Here is a 16863-nt window from a genome sequence, read left to right as displayed (position 1 = left end):
GTCAGTATAAAATTAACAACATTATGTATTTGAAAACTAAAGTGTTAACTTAGTGTTGGTCAGCTATTTCAGTGCAAAAGCGAGTGCAAGGCCAATGTATTGTATTCTTTATACGCACAATATTATATATCTATATCAGCCTCAGACACTGCAGATATTGCCGCTCCCCAGGGAGGAGACATTCCCCATTGCTTCCCATGTGAAGGAACAGGAGAAATGTCTGTAAGTCGGCAGCAGAAGAGAATACACCTACCCGATTTATCAGTCTTTCACCGTTCAAGCTATTGCAATGAACAGAAATGCTGGACTTTCCGGGATATCAGTATTTCCGTATCGGTCACCCACATACCTGCAACAGTTATGTGGGTGATTGGCCAATATTGATATAAAAGAGCTGACTGCTGATTGGTTAATTTCGCGCAATGGCCTCTCTGCATCAGGGCTCCTAATAACCACGATGCTCGAATAATAATAATAATTTGTTGCTGTTATTTTCTCTTGTGTGGCTGGTCCGTCCTCTAAACATGAAGGTCTATTTATTAACACTAGTAAGAATATTGGAGAACACAGCGGTAAAATAGGGATTCCTTTAAAAGGATTGACGACAGTCAAGTATAAAAAAAATCACAATAAAAAAATAAAAAAATCTGTATATACAGTACAATAAACTATACTTACTGCTTGTAGAGGACATGCGGCTGTAGTCTGACCTGCAAAACAAACACACACATTAGGTAAATGAATCTGGAATGCGATTGGTCTACTGCTAGTGACAATGTCAGATAAACATATAATAACACCAGAATATTTACCAGTTTAAGATTAAATAAAACATAAATCTGCTTACAGACGGTGGCAGTATGTATATGGTGGGCTCAAGGGATCAAAATCATAGGGATAGGGTCGCTAGGTCAACGTTATGAAGGTCCACATACATTAGGTCGACGTATGAATAGGTTGACAGGGTCCGAAGGGCTACACAAGCTTTTTATGTTTTGTTTCAAAAACAGGCAGCATTTCATACCCCACCATCCACTAGGATGTGGAGGGAGAATATAACAGCGTGCAGAGCATCGCGAGGCACCGTGCCCAAAGCATGGCGAGCGCAGCACACGGATACGGCATCCATGTTGACTTACTTCAACATTCGGGACAAAAAAAAAAAGGGGGGGGAAACCCATGTCGACCTTTTGACTGTAAACCTAATGCTTGTGTCGACCTTTACTGGTCAACCTTCATAATGTAAACCCTATGGCCCATACGCCAATCCTACTCATCTTATAAACCAGGCATTCCCAACCACGGTCCTCAAGGCTCCCCAACAGTGCAGGTTTTAGTGATATCCAGGCTTGAGCACAGGTGACTTTGTTTAATCAGAATCCCTCAGATACTGATTAAACCATCTTTGCTGAAGCCTGGATATCACTAAAACCTGCACTTTTGGTGTGCCTTGAGGACCGTGGTTGGGAATGCCTGTTAAAGGATTGGATACAACTACTATCCGTGACAAAAATACATATTTAGGAGAAGGTCTCATAAATCTAGTTGCTACAGAATGGATACGCTGCATTCTAATGAGGATGACATACAAAACACTTTTTTTCTGTTTAAACATACTAGTTTACAGTACGATGAAGGAAAAAGGGGATTTTTGTAAGAATTCACTGTTCGAATCCCTTTCTCTGAGTCCACCCTGGTGACACAGCTAACCATGGGATGTAGGAGGGTCCGCAGGAGCAAGGAACCTATGCTGACTTCTTTTGAGAGGAAGACTCCTCCCTTCTGCATCCCAGAATTCCTCAGTTCAATGCACACTAGGATACATTACTCAGCACAACGCCTGAACATATTAATATGCACAATCAAATAATAACCATATAACATGACAACAAATGAACGGTATAACTTACTGAGCGTAAGGGAGGGATCGCTGTTTTTACCAGGATGGACTCCGAAAGGGATTTGAACGGTAAGTTCTTACAAAAATCCCCTTCTCTCTTTCATCCATCCTGGTGACACAGCTCAACAATGGGACGTTCGAGAGCCGGTCCTTTGGGAGGGTACGCTCAGTCTTACAGTTCTCATCACTGCTCGCTCAAATGAAGCGTCCTGGACGCAAACTCATGGAACCTATAGAATTTTGTAAAGGTATGAACAGAGGACCAGGTGGCAGCCCTGCACAACTGCTCCGCTGTAGCCCCATGACGCACAGCCCAAGAGGAAGTAACTGACCTGGTGGTATGTGCATTTATCCATGAAGGAATACAGTAGGTCTACCTACCTTAGTGTAGGCAAAGGCAATTACTGACCTTAACCATCTGGCAATGGTCTGCTTAGAAGCAGGCCACCCTCTCTTATGTACGTCATATAGTACCAAAAGCAAATCAGTTTTGCAAATATCCTTTACTCTTTCAACGTATATGCACAAGGCGTGAACAACGTCCAGTTTCTTCAACTTCTTCCTATTTCTGGTCTCCTCAGAGGGCAAAACACCAGGAGCTCAATCTCCTGGTTTAAATACAAACTTGAGACTACCTTAGGTAGAAACTTAGGCACTGTACGAAGCACAGCCCTGTCCTCATTGAAAATCAGAAACGGAGACCTGCAAGACAAGGCCCCCCAATTCTGAAACTCGCCTAGCTGAAGCGGATTCGGTATGAAATCCCGACGGTCAAAATACCGACAGCTATTGATCGACGGTCAAAATACCGACATATAGAATGTAGACAGGTGAAAAAGTCAACATGACTTTCGGTCTACAGGTCAACATGGATTTTTTCACAGTTTTTTTACCCGAATGTCGACACAGTCGACATGGACACAGTTGGAAGTCAACCGCAGCCCCTCACTATGCTTCGGGCACACTAGTTTATTCTCCCTCCACACCCTAGTGGATGGTAGGGCATGAAATACCGCCTGTCGCACATGTCGGGTCAAAAAACAGTGAAAAAACCCATGTCAACCTCGCGACCTGTCGACCGAAAGACATGTTGAATTTTTCACCTGTCTACATTCTATATGTCGGGATTTTGACTGTCAGTCAATGGTTGTCGGTATTTTGACCGCATCCCGCTGAAGCTATAGCCAACAAAACGGTAAGTTTCCAAGACACACAACACTATTCACACACAAGGCATGTGAGCAGCACTAAAAGAAAATGGCAAGTGTTTGGTACAAAATTACTCCTTGCTGACCATTGCAAGCTGACTATTGTTAGTTTGTCATATTTTAAAGTAACTCATATCATCTGTTACACCAGTATTGTAGTATCTGCTTGCAAACTGCTATATTTAGGTAACTCATATCATCTGTTACACCAGTATTGTAGTATCTGCTTGCAAACTGCTATATTTAGGTAACTCATATCATCTGTTACACCAGTATTGTAGTATCTGCTTGCAAACTGCTATATTTAGGTAACTCATATCATCTGTTACACCAGTATTGTAGTATCTGCTTGCAAATTGCTATATTTAGGTAATTGTGCAAATATTTTTATAAGATTTGAAAGTGAGTGAGAATTTATTAGTGGCTGGGATGGTATGTAACCTCTTACCATTTGTTATCTTAGTTTTATTGCTAGTGGAAGAGGGGCTCTGGCTGGGTGGGGTCTCAATCAATTAACTTAGAAACAGCTTTTAGTATATATTGTGAGCACAAGGCTGACCACAGCCTTGCTGACCATTGCAAGCTGACTATTGTTAGTTTGTCATATTTTAAAGTAGGAATATTTTTAAGTAGGGCGAAAACAGTTACATAGATTAAAGCTTGGACTTAAACTGGACAGAAACTGCCAACCAACTTAACATCTTCGTATCAAAGTGAATCAGAAAGACACCAGCAACCCAGAAAACCAAGACTGCTTTGAGTGAGCTCACTTCATTCTCACATCACACTACTCCTGGCTGCTTAATCTGCCTATTCAGTTGTGATATCACCATTTCTCCATCTGCTAAAACTTTTTGAATATCACTCTTTATGCTTGTACTTGCACTGTCAGTTTTGAAAATGCCCAGCTGTACCTCTAATGATTTTACCTCTCTTGCTGTTCCATTGAGAGTAGGTGTCCCTGATTATTTTATTCTTGGCCCTCTTCTCTATCTCTACATGTCCTCTCTGGGTGAACTTATTTGTTCACTCGACTTCCACTATGCCGAAAATACTAAAATCTACCCCTCGTTTCCTGATCGCTCTCCTTCCATCCTAACTCATATCTCCAACTGTCTCTCTTCTATCTACTCTTGGATGACCCATCGCTTTTTTAGACTTAAAATATCAAACACTAAGCTGACCTCTTCCGACCCTCCTGCATAAAACCTGACCATCTCTCATCCTAACCTGTTTATGCCCACCTCTCCCCCTTCTGTGTTATACCTGTCTGTCTAAGCCTCCCCTTTAGAATGTAAGCTCTCACGGGCAGGGCCCTCTCTCCTCATGTGCCTTTCTTAGAATATATAAACCACTGCCACCCTGATAATTGCTTCAGTGTCCTGTCCCCTGATGTAACTATCTGTATTAACTATGTACTTGTCCTAAACTGTCTTGTAATTTTGTTTTGTGTTTGCTCATAACTATGCTCTGTACAGCGCTGCGGAATTTGTATGCGCTATATAAGAAACTGTTAATAAATAAATAAATAAATAATAACTTTACTTGCATTAAATAAAAACATATAGAATAACAATTACAATAAAAATGCACAGTGTTTGCATAATAAATGATTCACGCCACAGGGGAGTGGACAAAGTGCGGAGATGGCCCAAGGGGAAAGGAAGGGTGGGGGAAACAATTAGTCACATGTAAGTGCACTTTACCGATTTTGTAGGTGACCTTGTTGTTCACTAAAGTTCCACTTTTTTGATGATGGTAATCCTCACTAGTGGTTACCGCACTGTATTTACCGTTGGAGGAAAAAGGAAAGTGGGCTTCCGCAATAACTGGTATCCCCTCACTTTGGTTGTCTGAGATGGACCGTGGCCACCAAGGGGGTCCAGAACGCGGTGTCCGCCAAGTGGATGAAGGTGGGAAGTCGAAAAGGGCTTCTGCTCACATGGATATGATGTCCTCCCAATGTGGTGGCTGGGTGGAAGTGAGCCACTGGGGGGGGGGGGGGGGGGGGGGAAATAGAACTGGTATCCATGAGTCCACACAGGCAAGTTGTCAATACTTGAAGGTCCTGGGCGTTAAGATTAGCTGTCCTACTAACGCGTTTCACTGCCAACTGCAGCTTTATCAAAAGACATAAATTGAAGATAAGATCACCTTAAAGGCTCAAATGGAGGTTTTTGTAACACTGACAAAACTAAAGACAGGTCCCAAGGCGCCACCGGCTGCCTATATGGGTGTTTAAGCCTCATGACTCCCTGCAAAAAAGCCTGTACTTCAGGTAACAGGGCTACCCTTTTCTGAAAGAAAATGGATAAGGCCAACAACTGTACCTTTAAAGACTGCAGGCTAAGCCCTGCTGAAAACCCATCTTGGAGAAATTCTAACAGTCTGGAGACCTTGAACCTAGATGGGTGTACCTTCTGACGCTCACACCACTCGATATAGATTTTCCAGACAAAACGGTAATTTGCAGCGGATACAGGCTTGCGAGCTCTGAGCATAGTCTGGATAACCACTTGTATGGGAGAATTACTATCCCCTTAAGCCTGAGAGCCACTTCCATGACAGCCATCACCTTTGTGAAGACCCTCAGCGCTGTTGCCAGGCCAAAAGAAAGAACCTGGAACTGTAAATGAGTCTCTCCTATCGCGAAACGCAGTAAAGACTGATGTTCCCTGCAGATTGGCACATGCAGATAAGCATCTTGGATGTCCACTGATGCTACAAATTCCCCCGCTTCTATGCTTAACAGCACAGATCAAAGAGACTCCATGTGAAAATTGTCCACCCATTGATGCAGATTTAAAGGCTTCAAATTTAGAATGGGTCTGAAGGATCCGTCTGGTTTGGGGACCAAGAAGAGAATGGAATAAAATCCTCTCTTTTTTTCTTCCTGAGGTACCGGGACCACCACTCCCTTCTCGAGAAGGGACGTTGCCGCACCCAAGAGAGCTTTCCGCAGGCGAACTTCCCGCAGTAAGGGTTTTGGGAGAAACCTCTTTGTGGGGACCCCCTGAGATTTATTCTGTAACCCTCTGAAATGATGGAACCCAAGGGTCCGTGGTGGAGATGTTCCACTGCTCCCGAAACTGCAGGAGGCGACCCCTCCTGCCACTCTGAAACCAGAACGGGGAGACTCCAATACGTCATGCGGAGGACTTATCCTCGCTTTTGTACGAATGGTTTTTAGCGAAGGCCCCAAAACAGGATCTAGGTACCCTTCCCTTACTGGCTGGAAACTTTCCTCTTCCTGCCTGTTCGGTTAGACGCACTCCCTCGAAAGGAGGAACAAAAGGATGGCTTAAAAGCCGGAAACTTGGACATTTAATGTTTTGACGTGGTGGGAAGGAAGGTGCTCAATACCATTAACAGAAGATTCAACCTCTTCCTTCTGATCCCAAAAGACATCCTCCGTGCACACACCCTCCTAATCAGAATCTAAGGTCAACAGGGGAGGTGTAGATAAGGGGTGTCTGGGTGAAGTAATGGTACTTGTGTATTATCTGGGTGCCCATCGCATCGCATACCACTAATTAAGGTATGCAATGGGACCCGATTTCCGGGACCACAGACCCGCACTGTACGATAAAATATCGCATCGCATGCCATTAGAAATGGCATGCAATGCGATATTAAATTGTACAAGCACCCTGGTGGGTGATTACTATGTTAAATGCACCCCCATTGTTCACGCCACCCCCACCCGAAGCATGCGAGTGGCGGCGGTACGCATCCTCCTACCTTTTCATACCCCCACTATCCACGTCGGCGTGGAGTTGATTTTAGATAGTGTGGCGAGCCCTGCGAGGGGACGCGGATTACATGTGAAGTAATCCGCGTCCGCTCGCCACACTATCTAAAATCAACTCCACGCCGACGTGGATAGTGGGGGTATGAAAAGGTCGGAGGACGCGTACCGCGGCGCTCGCCACGCTTCTTGTGGTCGTTGATAGTGGGGGTGGCGTTAACAATGGGGGTGCATTTAACATTAGTAATCACCCATCAGGGTGCCTGTACAATTAAAAATCGGGTCCAATTTGGTCGCATCGCATAACATGCAATCGGATCGCATGTGATGCTACCAAAACTATGTCGTACGATGGAAATCTTGGGCGCCCAGATAATACACAAGTACCGAAGTAACCTCAGGGGTTTTGGCAAATTGCTCCATAAATACATTCATTTTATGAACACACTTGTGCAGTGTCCTGCAGCAATGCTGGGTCCCCCTGGGATGGGGTAATAGAGCCCACAGAGGGTTGAGAAGGGGAAAGGGGGCCAGGAGATTTCACCAGGTCATCTCTATGCCTATTCAAAGCCTTAACCAAAGCATTCATAGACCTCCCCAACGCAGCTGCCCATGCAGGTTCTGGACTGCTCAGACCTCTGGGCTTGAGCCTTACTAGGCACAGACTCACAGGAGGGGCACAAATCCTGCTGATCCATCTGTTCAATGGTTAATTTGACACCACAAAATCTGCAGTTAATAACCATGGCCAGTGCTCCCTCCCCCAGAGCAGCAGCACTACACCTTTCTGTCATGATAAACACACACAGTGCACAATGTCAGGCAATTGTACAGAATAAAGTAGCAGTGTACTTATCTGTCAGCGGGAAAAGTGCTGCCCAGGAGAAACTTCTGCACTGCAATGAAATCCTCCTTCAGCTCTACAGTATGGAGAGTAAGGGTGACAGAACAGAGGGCAGGAAGAGACCAAGTCCCTGCTTCAGTGGGGAAAGAAGCCTATTGGCGCCTTTTCCCCCTTCAGCAGCTCCCATCAGTGTTTCTCCTCACCTCCAGCACAGCACCCACTCCGGTGGGCACCTAAAACGAACTGAGGAATTCTGGGATGCAGAAGGGAGGAGCCATGCCTCTAAAAAGAAGTCAGCATAGGTGCCTTGATCCTGTGGACCCTCCTACATCCCATGGTTGAGCTGTGTCACCAGGATGGACGAAAAAAAAATAAAAATAAAAAAGCAACTCTCCCAAAAGAACCAAGTGCCATATTTCCTTTTACTCTGGCAGGCAGTTTCCTTCCTGTCACTAACATTTGTAATTTGCCCACGATGGCTAAAATCTACCATACAGGGACCCAATCCAGCAAAAAATAAAAAATGAAGCAATCTATACATTTTTGCGGGTAAATACTATTGTAAGTGAGAATTTCGAGTGACAGTACAGGTGACCATTGGCCTTACTGCTATAGTGCACTCATTACTTCACCTCACAGAGTCTACTGGAGCACACTGATAGCTAAAACAGCTTAGAACAACATTAGAATATGTGAGGAAATCTCATTCTTACAGTGTAGGGTTTTATTGCATCCGCAAACAGCCGAGTTTTTAGCTGCAGCTTCCTATGTATTAAATGTTTCCCCAGTCCGCATCTCATATACAGAGTATTCACACAGGAAAGTAATTGTTATTCCGGTGACCTTCTATGTCTGTCAATTAATAATCATGTTCATTTATGGCCTGTATATTCATAGATTCTGCCTTTATGACCAATACACAGATGATGCTCAGTGGCTTAACTACCATGGAGGCAAGAGATGAGGCTACTACGGGGCTCGGCAATGACAGGTTGCCTCTCCATCCTATTAAACTCCCTAGTTCTCGCAACTAAGCAGAGGATGAGCCCAAAACCCTGTCCAATCATAACAGATCTTTCCAGACCAGGGGTGCCTGGGATGGCATTTTCAATGGGGCTCAAGATGGGATACGGTCATTTGGTCTAAAGCATGATGGTTAACAAGCATTAGGTTGACATGTTTTTTTTTTTACTGGTTTTAGAGCAGACATGCAGTATTTCATGCCCTTCCATCCACTAGGGCATGGTCGGAGAATAAAATAGTGTGCCGATGCATGGCAAGCGCAGCGAGCCATGCGAGGGGACGCGGTGCACTTTAACCAGTGTCCATGTTGACTGTAGTGTTCCCGCTAGGCTGTTTTAGCGGGGCGCTGCGCCCTGCCCAATTTTTAAAGGGCAAAATGCGCCCTGTCTCTCTGGCAGCTCCCCGCTAAAACAGCCTGCCTTCCTCCCTGCATGTGAGACCGGTGGAAGACCGGCGCCCTGTAGATAGCGATGCCTGGCGCTTCCCCGGCAGTGCAAAGTCTTTGGGGCGGCTGGGCCCGCCTCCTTCTGTGACAGGGGCGGCTGGGCCCGCCCCCTTTTCTTGATGGCGGTGGCCGGGCTTGCCCCTTTGTCCCGGGGCCGCCCAAAATAGTGACGTAAAATAATAGCCGAAGTTCCTAGAAGGAACACTAGACTGTCTTCATTCAGGTAAAAAAAAAAAAAAAAAGTGAAGAACCCCATGTCGACCTTTTGATTGTCGACCTAATGCTTGTGTCGACCAAAATGATGCCGGGCAGCATCTGGGCGAGTGCTCAGACGCTGCCCAGGAGTTCCCGATCCCCGGCCCGCAGTCTGAAGCGGATATAGGCAGTCCGACCTGATTGAGAACCTTGGCACTCAAGTTGTTGAACTACACATCCCAACATTCCCTACAACAGTTTTGCTGGTACTTGTTTCCTAGCACGGCCACCACGATTTCTATCATGGTGGTCGTGTCGGAAAAAATCGTGTCGGTCGCGTCGGGTGCATACCAAAACGCACACGACGCGACCGACGCGATGTACCCGATTTCTCCATAGGCTTCAATGTTAAAATAATTTAACATTGAAGCCTATGGAGAAATCGGGTCCATCGTGTCCATAGGCTTCAATGTTAAATTATTTTAACATTGAAGCCTATGGAGAAATCGGGTCCATCGTGTCCATAGGCTTCAATGTTAAATTATTTTAACATTGAAACTGAGTCCATTTAACATAGTAAAAAATGGTAAAAGGGCCAAATAAGGGCCATTTCTCATTGGGTATGGCCCCGTCATGTGTGTAAAAAATAATGGCCCCCCATTGTGGCCGCCACCCCCACGATCGACGCGAACCCGAAGCGTGGCGAGCGCAGCGAGCCCGCGAGGGGCGGCGGTGCGCGTCCTCCGACCTTTTCATTCCCCTACTATCCACGTCGGCGTGGAGTTGAGAATAGATTAGTGTGGCGAGCGCAGCGTGGCGAGCGCAGCGAGCCCCGCGAGGGGACGCTGATACCTTCACAGATCCCTGCGTCCCTTTGCGGGCTTCACAGGTATCAGCGTCCCCTCACTGCGCTCGCCACACTAATCTATTCTCAACTCCACGCCGACGTGGATAGTAGGGGAATGAAAAGGTCGGAGGACGCACACCGCCGCCCCTCGCGGGCTCGCCACGCTTCGGGTTCGCGTCAATCGTGGGGGTGGCAGCCACAATGGGGGGCCATTATTTTTTACACACATGACGGGGCCATACCCAATGAGAAATGGCCCTTATTTGGCCTTTTCCCATTTTTTCCTATGTTAAATGGACTCAGTTTCAATGTTAAAATAATTTAACATTGAAGCCTATGGACAAATCGGGTCCATCGCATAGGCTTCAATGTTAAATATTTTAACATTGAAGCCTATGGAGAAATCAGGGGCATCGCGTCGGGCGCGCATAGGCTTCAATGTTAAAATATTTTAACATTGAAGCCTATGGGGAAATCGTGGGCATCGCGTCGGTCGCGTCGTGTGCCTTCTTAAGGCACACGACCGACGCGATGTACCCGAGTACTGCTTTTTTCAAAGGAAATCGCGGGCATCGTGTGCCTTAAAGTTAAGGCACACAATGCCCGCGATTGTGGCCGTGCTAGGAAACAAGTACCGTTTTGCTATTTGGACATGCTAAAATGGTTGCAAGGCATGCTGGAATCTGTAGTTCAACAACAGCTGGAGTGCCAAGGTTCTCCATCCCTACCCTAATGCATGTAGGCCACAAGTATCTGAAAGCAGAATACAGAAGGAATGGTATTTTAACATTAACAGAAAACTACTCATGGAGTGAAGACGCATACACACTGATTTTGCCCAGCGTGTATGTACAGTGATGATGGGGGGAAAAAAACCACTGGGCTGAAACCACTCAGTGCATACACACCGAGCAATTTTCGCCCATCTAAGCGATTTTCACAGGTGTGGACAGCTTTTCTATCAGGGTGCTATGAAAAGTCGTCCACCTCGTTGCTCATATGCTGTTACACCAGCAGACAAGCGGTGGTTGGCGACAATGCAGGAGCGCTCATCGCCAGGCCGTACACACTGGGCAGCTTTTGAGCTGAAAGCAACTCAGTTGGTAAAAATGCGCTGCTTTCAGCTCAGTATCACCCAGTGTGTATGGGGCTTTAGTGTTGCAGATGATATGTAGATAAGGAAGCAGTGGAAAAAGGCAGAACAATGTATATGAAGAGGTTCAAGTAGCAGGAAGATAACACTTATGCTGTGTACACACGGGGGAGTTTCTACTTTACATCAGCGACCAGAGATGGTCGCTGATGAAAAAGAAACTGCCGGGGGGAGCCGCAGTGGTAATCAGCTGGAGCATGTTCCTGCGACCAGCGATCACCACAGGGGCAAAAACGGGAGCGCGCACCCGGCGATATATCGCCGGTGCACACTCCCATTGTGGGCAATATGGTCGCTCAGCGACCATATTTCCTGCGATTTTGCACAAAATCGCCCCTGTGTGTACGCACCTTTACATTAAGCTTTAGAGATAATACACCAAATACTGCAAGTCCTGGCAGCCCTAGCTCCAAAATTGAAAAGCTATTCATAATATACAGTTGAAAGTAAATAAAAAGGGTGAGTACACCAGTGAGTGGAAATTTTCAAATTTTATGCAAGTATACAAGCTTTAAACTTTTCAGCCAATCATAACACTCATCTCATTATGATTACGTCACTGTAACCCCACCCTCTCTATATATTGTCACAATTACATGAATTGGGTCATCAAGCCACTAGGACCGTCTGCTTCACTGGTGAAGTGAGCGGCAACAGGTGGTTTATGGGTGACTTAGCTACTTTTATATGTAGTACATGTCCTTTAGTGCGCAGACTTACTAAGTACTGTATGTGTATCTCCAATGCTGAGCAGTGAGCTATAATGCATTCATAGCTAGACTCACAGAGCCTTAATCCGGGTATTGTACTGCTCAGTAGCCACTGTACTTCAGCTCAGGGAATGAGACTTGTGTGAATGTACTTCACATTAAATAGCTGTCTGTTGGCACATCAACTTTAGGTTTGCAATAACAATGGCTTTCCCCAAAACACATCTCAGATCCTCAACCATCTCTAGCTGAATTGTTCTCATCGTGTTCGCATTTGACAATGCCGACATGTCACTGAATGACATCAGCTGTGAAATATAAAGTACCACTTCAGAGATCAAATGCTATCTCGCACATACAAAAGAAATCTGAATATTGTATGTGTTATTTGCTGCTCTTTAAACCTTTATACAGTGACTCCAGCAAAGGGCTCTTGAGATTTCACGGACGTGTTGTCATAAAGGAGAGGCTTAGAAACTAAAGGCCCATACAGACACAAAGATGTGCTAGTAACGACACATCGTTGACGACCGTCGTTTGCTATCACCTTGATAGTGCAAAACGAACGACAAGCTAAAATTCAAAACAAAAGCGAAAAACGATGTCATACGACGGGCGACTAACGATGACCGATGATCAACGATCTGTGGTCGTCGAGGTCCATTTTATCAATCTGTCAGTCAAAAAAATGGGCAGGAATGTGGGCAGGATTATGTACAGTAAATAAATAGGCTCGGCCATTTTAAACTCTCTGCATTTGATGCTCTGTGCTAGTTCTGTGAGGATTATTCCTGCTGAACGCTTTCGCAGTGCTATCTTTTGTGTTTCTTTCTGCAATGGTTCCTTATCGGTACAAAGTGATGGCAGCGTATGTTGGAGTCGCTTTGTTAGTGGACAAGGAGAGATTGAAGAAACGTAAAAGGTTTCGTTCTTGCTGGTCAAAGAAGTGGCTCCAGAAGAGAGATTCGCTCTCTCACATGGTTCTGCTTTCTGAGATCCACGAGGACTGTCCTGACGATTTCAGAAATTTTCTCCGCATGGATGATGCCACGTTCACGGAGTTGTTGAAACTGGTTAGGCCTCATATCCAGAAGCAGGATACAAGGATGCGCAAGGCAATTCCTGCGGAGGAGAGACTGATCGCCACTCTGCGATTCCTGGCGACCGGCAGGTCCTTACAGGATATGAAGTTTGGAGCGGTCATTTCCCCACAGTCTCTTGGTCTCATTATACTAGAGACATGCAAGGCTATCTACAGTGTCCTCCGTGAGCAGTACTTCAAGGTAATAATAATTTACTTATTTTGTATGTTTTGTTTGTAGATTTTGAAATATTATTTTTTGGTACTTGTTTCCTAGAACGGCCACAATCGTGAGTGATCGTGGCTCTTAATTAAGGGACACGATCCTCACGATGTGGCCGATTTTTTACAATTTTTTCCATTTGATTGACAGAAATCGGGTCAATCGGTCGGTCGCGACCAATTAAAATCGGCCGCGATGCGACCGACCGATTGACCCGATTTTTCCATAGACTTCAATGTTAAAAAATCTTTTAACATTGAAATCGGTCGGTCTTGTGCCATTATAATGGCACAAGATGAGATGGACTTGATTAAGTCCATCTCACATAGGGAAAAATGATAAAAAAGGTGAAATGGGCCAATATGACCCATTTCACATTTTTTATGTGCCCGCCATGACCCCACGATAGACGTGAACCCGAAGCGTGGCGAGCGCAGCGAGCCCGCGAGGGGCGGCGGTGCGCGTCCTCCGACCTTTTCATTTCCCTACTATCCACTAGGGCGTGGAGTGAGAATATAATAGTGTGGCGAGCGCAGCGAGCCACCGAGCCCGAAGCGTGGCGAGCGCAGCGAGCCCCGCGAGGGGACGCGTATACCTGTGAAGTTAGACGCGTCCCCTCGCGGGGCTCGCTGCGCTCGCCACGCTTCGGGCTCGGTGGCTCGCTGCGCTCGCCACACTATTATATTCTCACTCCACGCCCTAGTGGATAGTAGGGGAATGAAAAGGTCGGAGGACGCGCACCGCCGCCCCTCGCGGGCTCGCTGCGCTCGCCACGCTTCGGGTTCACGTCTATCGTGGGGTCTAGCACACTTATTAACATTTGGGGGGGCAATTTAAACAAATCTGGTGTAAAAAAAAAAAAAATCGGGTGAAAAATCGGCAGATCGGATCGGTCGCATCGTATGCGACCAAATCGCATGCGATGCGATCGATCCGATTTTTTATCTTACGACCACAACGATCTAAATCGTTGTGGCCGTTCTAGGAAACAAGTACCTATTTTTTAACTAATCTAGAATTTTGAAATTATTGCATCCGTTATGGATTACTCCTCCAGCAATGTGCAAAATGTGTTTTCCCTCCATGTGGTTGCAGCTGCAATGATAGTATATTTGCATATTTAAACCCCCATATACTGCAGTTATTTTTGCCAACCAGTGTAATGTGAATCCACAGTGTTTAGGCAGAGTGTTGGTGCTAGTGTTGTTTAGCCTACCTGGTGCTTTCTATACTGCATTTCCCTGGTGCAACTATGTTTTTAGCCTGCCTGGTGCTTTCTATAATGCATTTCCCTGGTGCAACTGTTGTTTTTGCTGCCTGGTGCTTTCTATACTGCATTTCCCTGGTGCAACTATCTTTTAGCCTGCCTGGTGCTTTCTGTAATGCATTTCCCTGGTGCAACTGTTGTTTTTGCTGCCTGGTGCTTTCTATACTGCATTTCCCTGGTGCAACTGTTGTTTTTGCTGCCTGGTGCTTTCTATACTGCATTTCCCTGGTGCAACTATCTTTTAGCCTGCCTGGTGCTTTCTGTAATGCATTTCCCTGGTGCAACTGTTGTTTTTGCTGCCTGGTGCTTTCTATACTGCATTTCCCTGGTGCAACTATGTTTTTAGCCTGCCTGGTGCTTTCTGTAATGCATTTCCCTGGTGCAAGTGTTGTTTTTGCTGCCTGGTGCTTTCTATACTGCATTTCCCTGGTGCAACTATGTTTTTAGCCTGCCTGGTGCTTTCTGTAATGCATTTCCCTGGTGCAAGTGTTGTTTTTGCTGCCTGGTGCTTTCTATACTGCATTTCCCTGGTGCAACTATGTTTTTAGCGTGCCTGGTGCTTTCTATAATGCATTTCCCTGGTGCAACTATGTTTTTAGCCTGCCTGGTGCTTTCTGTAATGCATTTCCCTGGTGCAACTGTTGTTTTTGCTGCCTGGTGCTTTCTATACTGCATTTCCCTGGTGCAACTATGTTTTTAGCCTGCCTGGTGCTTTCTGTAATGCATTTCCCTGGTGCAACTGTTGTTTTTGCTGCCTGGTGCTTTCTATACTGCATTTCCCTGGTGCAACTATCTTTTAGCCTGCCTGGTGCTTTCTATAATGCATTTCCCTGGTGCAACTGTTGTTTTTGCTGCCTGGTGCTTTCTATACTGCATTTCCCTGGTGCAACTATGTTTTTAGCGTGCCTGGTGCTTTCTATAATGCATTTCCCTGGTGCAACTGTTGTTTTAGCCTGCCCGGTGTTGATTGTAGTGCAATTACCTGGTGTTATTTCGTTCCCCTTCTCATATACTCTTGTTCTTTTGCAGTTACCGTCCTCAGAGGAAGAGTGGCTCAAGGTCGCAGCAGATTTCCGCGACAAGTGGAACTTTCCGAATTGTGGCGGAGCTGTCGACGGGAAACACGTGGAGATAATTCCTCCACACAATTCTGGGTCCTTGTATTATAATTACAAGGGATACTTTAGTATTGTTATGATGGCCATTGTGGATGCCAATTACAGGTTCCTCTACGTGGACGTGGGAAAGAATGGTCGTGCCTCGGATGGTGGTTCCTTTAAGGACACCCTATTTTACCGCAGCCTTATTTCTGATAGCCTCCATCTGCCCACATCCTCTCAGTGTACAAATGGTATGGACTTTGTATTTGTTGCTGACGAGGCCTTTGCCTTACACAAACATGTGATGAAGTCCTATGCCAAAAGGGGGCTAACTCAGGAAAGAAGAATTTTTAATTACAGACTATCGCGAGCGCGCAGGACAGTTGAGAACGCCTTTGGGATTCTGAGTAATCGCTTTCGAGTATTCCACACAGCGATAAATCTGCGCATGGACAAGATTAACTGGGTGGTCTTGGCGTGCTGTGCCCTTCATAATCTACTGCGCACAAAGAAAATGGCCCACCACCACCCATCCCATACTGAACCTCCCGAACCACTTCAGCCACAAACCCCTACACCAGCAGTGGGGTTCACTGAACTCCAACGTTCAGGGGCTACTGGTGTGTCTACCACTGAGGCAAAAAGAATCAGGGAGCAGTATACTGCTTACTTTAATGGGGAGGGTGCAGTGTCCTGGCAAAATGATGTCGTGTGATATGATTATATTACAAATGTATCATACAACGTTTAAAGTACCATGTTTTAACTTCAAATTATATTGTTGTTTGTTCAAAACTGAATGTGTTCCCATTTGTTTTGTAATGTATTCTTTTATTTTCCATGACATGTACAACTCTCAAATAGGTGTCATATATGGGTCCAACAGTAGGGATCCCAGCAGGCATTATGCCGTTGACGGGATATTGACCCCTGCTTTTGAAAATGCGTATAGGGCGGGGTCATTGTTTATTTAACTGGGGAGTGGCGACAGCAAGGAGGAAGCAATCGTTCACCCTCTGAATACCAACCATGGGTTGTGAACAGGTATGGAGCTTGTCCATTGTCCCTTGTGTGCCCCGCTGTTGATGTTTTCATAATAGGGATACCAACCCAGGTAAA

At 45.7% G+C, this 16863-nt stretch overlaps 1 protein-coding gene across 3 annotated transcripts in view; it reads right to left on the bottom strand.

Moving 5' to 3' along the window:
- FAM124A (family with sequence similarity 124 member A) overlaps positions 1-16863 on the bottom strand; it is a 70261-nt gene that overhangs the window by 33970 nt on the left and 19428 nt on the right. For all 3 annotated transcript variants that reach the window (XM_083169705.1, XM_083169704.1, XM_083169703.1), the window contains exon 2: positions 679-710. In XM_083169705.1, the coding sequence (XP_083025831.1) occupies positions 679-710 (32 nt within the window). The remainder of the gene's footprint in view (positions 1-678; positions 711-16863) is intronic.

Source organism: Crinia signifera, chromosome 2, assembly GCF_055691185.1.
Source record: "Crinia signifera chromosome 2, ASM5569118v1, whole genome shotgun sequence".
Classification (NCBI taxonomy): Eukaryota; Metazoa; Chordata; class Amphibia; order Anura; family Myobatrachidae; genus Crinia; species Crinia signifera.
This window is presented reverse-complemented; position numbering and strand designations above follow the sequence as displayed.